Raw genomic sequence first — 2,924 nt, 5'->3', positions numbered from 1 at the left:
AACTAATGTTTCGAAGTTCGATTTTAAGGGGACAAAAATATTCACACAGTTTCTAATTTTTAATAGGAATATAGTTTTTTTTTAATAGTTTAATATTTTGTGGAGTAGCCTATATTTTTAATGACTTATTTTAATCGTCTTGGCATTGAATCGACCAATTGTTGGTGACATCAGCTCCAATATTTTGCCATTCTTGTAACAGGACTTCTTTAAGTTGAGTCTTACTAATAATATGGTGCTTTCCTACACGTTCGGCAAATTTATCCCACAGATATTCTATGGTATTCATAACAGGTGATTGCGGAGGAGTCGGGAGAATGTGGGGAACATGATGCACTATTCATATTCGGACGTCATGGGCTGTGTGTTTGGGGTCATTGTACTGTTGAAAATAGAAACGTTCCCAAGCTTTAACTTTAGAGCGTATTGTAGTAGGTTTTCTTTTAAAATATTAAGGTACACTGTTTTGTCCATTGAACCGTCGATGAAAACTAAGTTTCCTACACCAGATGCAGCCATACAACCCCACAACATGACCCCTTATCCACCATGTTTGACAGTGTTTACTACATTGTACTTTTCCAATTCAGTGTTTGGCCTTCTCCAAACTGTAATATGTAAATAAATATTTTTGTTGAAACCCGACGAATGTTGGGGCCTTCGTTTAAAAAATATGGACGATTAAAGATAAATCTGGATGCTGTGTGAATATTTAAGTCCGGCACTGTATATTTAAGTACTATTTAGAATCAACAAGATCATTGTCCAGACTTATTGAAAGTACCTTGCGTTTTTGTTGAGTACCATTCTTACCTTCAATCAGAAAAGAACATTGTCCGACTAATTATAAGTACCGGGCGTGCCTTTTCTATTGTGCAAGAAATAAGATCCCTTTAACATCATGAACACATACAATTTTCGCAATAAGATTATTTCAAAATGAATAAAAAATACCAAAAGGCCACAAATTGGCATGACGGAAAATTATGCCAACAGAAAATGCAATTAAGACTGCAAGGTAATGATCAAGTACCATCCAAAGATGTTGCCAGAAAAATTAGATCGGAACAACTTCGGATATTACAACGCAACAAAGTCTTCTTTATCGACCTATATAAAATGCAAACTGACAAAAAATGGATGACATTTATGCAGCATACATATGTATGTACAGTGAATTTTCTGATAAAAATAGCATTTTAAAATATTTCCAAAACATCAACTTTCTAAAACCAATGAATAAAATTTGACTACGATGGTGTACGATTTTAAGTGACATTGTATATGTTTTGTTACCTGTATTTTCTCTGTGTTATTTGTAAAAAAACGATTTAAAGTAAAAAAATTAATAAATTATAATAAAAATGGATGGAGAAAAGGAATTAAAAAAATTTAAACGGAAAACAAGGTTTGTAAATACATATGTATGTATATTAACAGTCCAACGGATAGCGCCAGCAGTGGGCTGATCGTCCAAACAATTTTCAAGCCCACATGTTGTCTGTGGACTCTGAAAGCGATTTATGGGATATTTTGTTTCAAGGAGTCTATTAATAAAAAACACCATTTTAACCATTTATATACATTTTAAAAGATGCATATTTTTGTAGAAAAAAAGCGGTCGTGTGAGGCAATACTCAGTCGTTGTCTTGAACTGTTAATGTGTATTGAACCGTGTTGATTGGTAAATTGTGCTTTGAACAAATTTCTGGATAAAGTGTACATTTCATTGTTTTATACAATAACATCAGTCCTTAAAAAAAGGAGAAGGCCAAACGCAGGCTGTATTTAAAAAATAAAAATCTCAACAACGAGCACCTACACATGCAGCACCTCAACTACTACCAGGAACAGCAGCAGCTCCACCACAAACACAACAGCAACAAACACCAAGACCACCAACTCCACAACAACAGCAACAAACACCACAACAACAGCAAAAAACACCACAACAGCAACAAACACCAACTCCACAACAACAGCAACAAGCACCACCAACTCCACAACAACAGCAACAAGCACCACCAACTCCAAAACAACAGCAACAAGCACCACCAATTCCAAAACAACAGCAACAAGCACCACCAACTCCACAACAACAAGAACCAGCAACTCCACAACAACAAACACCTCAACCACTTGAGGCAACAACAAAGAAGCGGCAATATTCTGCCCCTCCTCCGCCTCTACCGAGAAGAAACTATTAAACTTTATTTTGTATTTTTATTTTTTTATTTTTTACTTTTGTATTTTTTACTTTTTTACTTGAAATAATACAATGCGCTCTAAAGTTAAAGCTTGGGAACATTTCTATTTGCAACAGTACAATGACCCCAAACACACTGCCCATGACGTCCGAATATGAATAGTGCCATTTGTGGGATAAATTGGCCGAACGTGTAGGAAAGCACCATATTATTAGTAAGACTCAACTTAAAGAAGCCCTGTTACAAGAATGGCAAAATATTGGAGCTGACTTCACCAACAATTGGTCGATTCAATGCCAAGACGATTAAAATAAGTCATTAAAAATATAGGCTACTCCACAAAATATTAAACTATTAAAAAAAACTATATTCCTATTAAAAATTAGAGACTGTGTGAATATTTTTGTCCCCTTAAAATCGAACTTCGAAACATTAGTTAAATTTTTTTTCTGAAATGTTCCAACTTATGTTTAGTTTTTCCATATATTTCAATAAGTTATATGTAAATAAATATTTTTTGAAACCCGTACGAAAGTTGTGGCCTTCGTTTAAAAAATATGGAAGATTAAAGATAAATCTGTATGCTGTGTGAATATTTAAGTCCGGCACTGTATATAATTTTATTTATTTTATTTGCTCTTCAAAATGTAACATGTAGGGCTATACAAATATTGTGCTTTTTATAGGATTGGTCCTTTGTATGTTTAGACTAATTTA

The 2,924-nt window shown here is 33.9% G+C and overlaps 1 protein-coding gene across 1 annotated transcript; it reads left to right on the top strand.

Annotated features, from left to right (window-relative positions):
• The first annotated feature begins 939 nt into the window (after nt 1-939).
• On the top strand, nt 940-2,207 carry LOC135958625 (uncharacterized). The gene is made up of 2 exons (XM_065509519.1): nt 940-1,018; nt 1,831-2,207. The coding sequence occupies exons 1-2, from the start codon at nt 940-942 to the stop codon at nt 2,205-2,207; spliced, it is 456 nt and encodes a 151-aa protein (XP_065365591.1).
• Nucleotides 2,208-2,924: the final 717 nt, after the last annotated feature.

This window comes from Calliphora vicina, chromosome 4, assembly GCF_958450345.1.
Source record: "Calliphora vicina chromosome 4, idCalVici1.1, whole genome shotgun sequence".
Classification (NCBI taxonomy): Eukaryota; Metazoa; Arthropoda; class Insecta; order Diptera; family Calliphoridae; genus Calliphora; species Calliphora vicina.
Note: the sequence above shows the minus strand (reverse complement) of the source record. Positions and strands in the feature narration are given on the sequence as shown.

Coding starts and splice junctions, on each gene's coding strand:
- LOC135958625 (XM_065509519.1), top strand. CDS start 940: ATGAATAAAAAATACCAAAAGGCCACAAATTGGCATGACGGAAAATTA. Junction 1,019..1,830: donor AATGCAATTAAGACTGCAAG/GTAATGATCAAG, acceptor CTACACATGCAG/CACCTCAACTACTACCAGGA.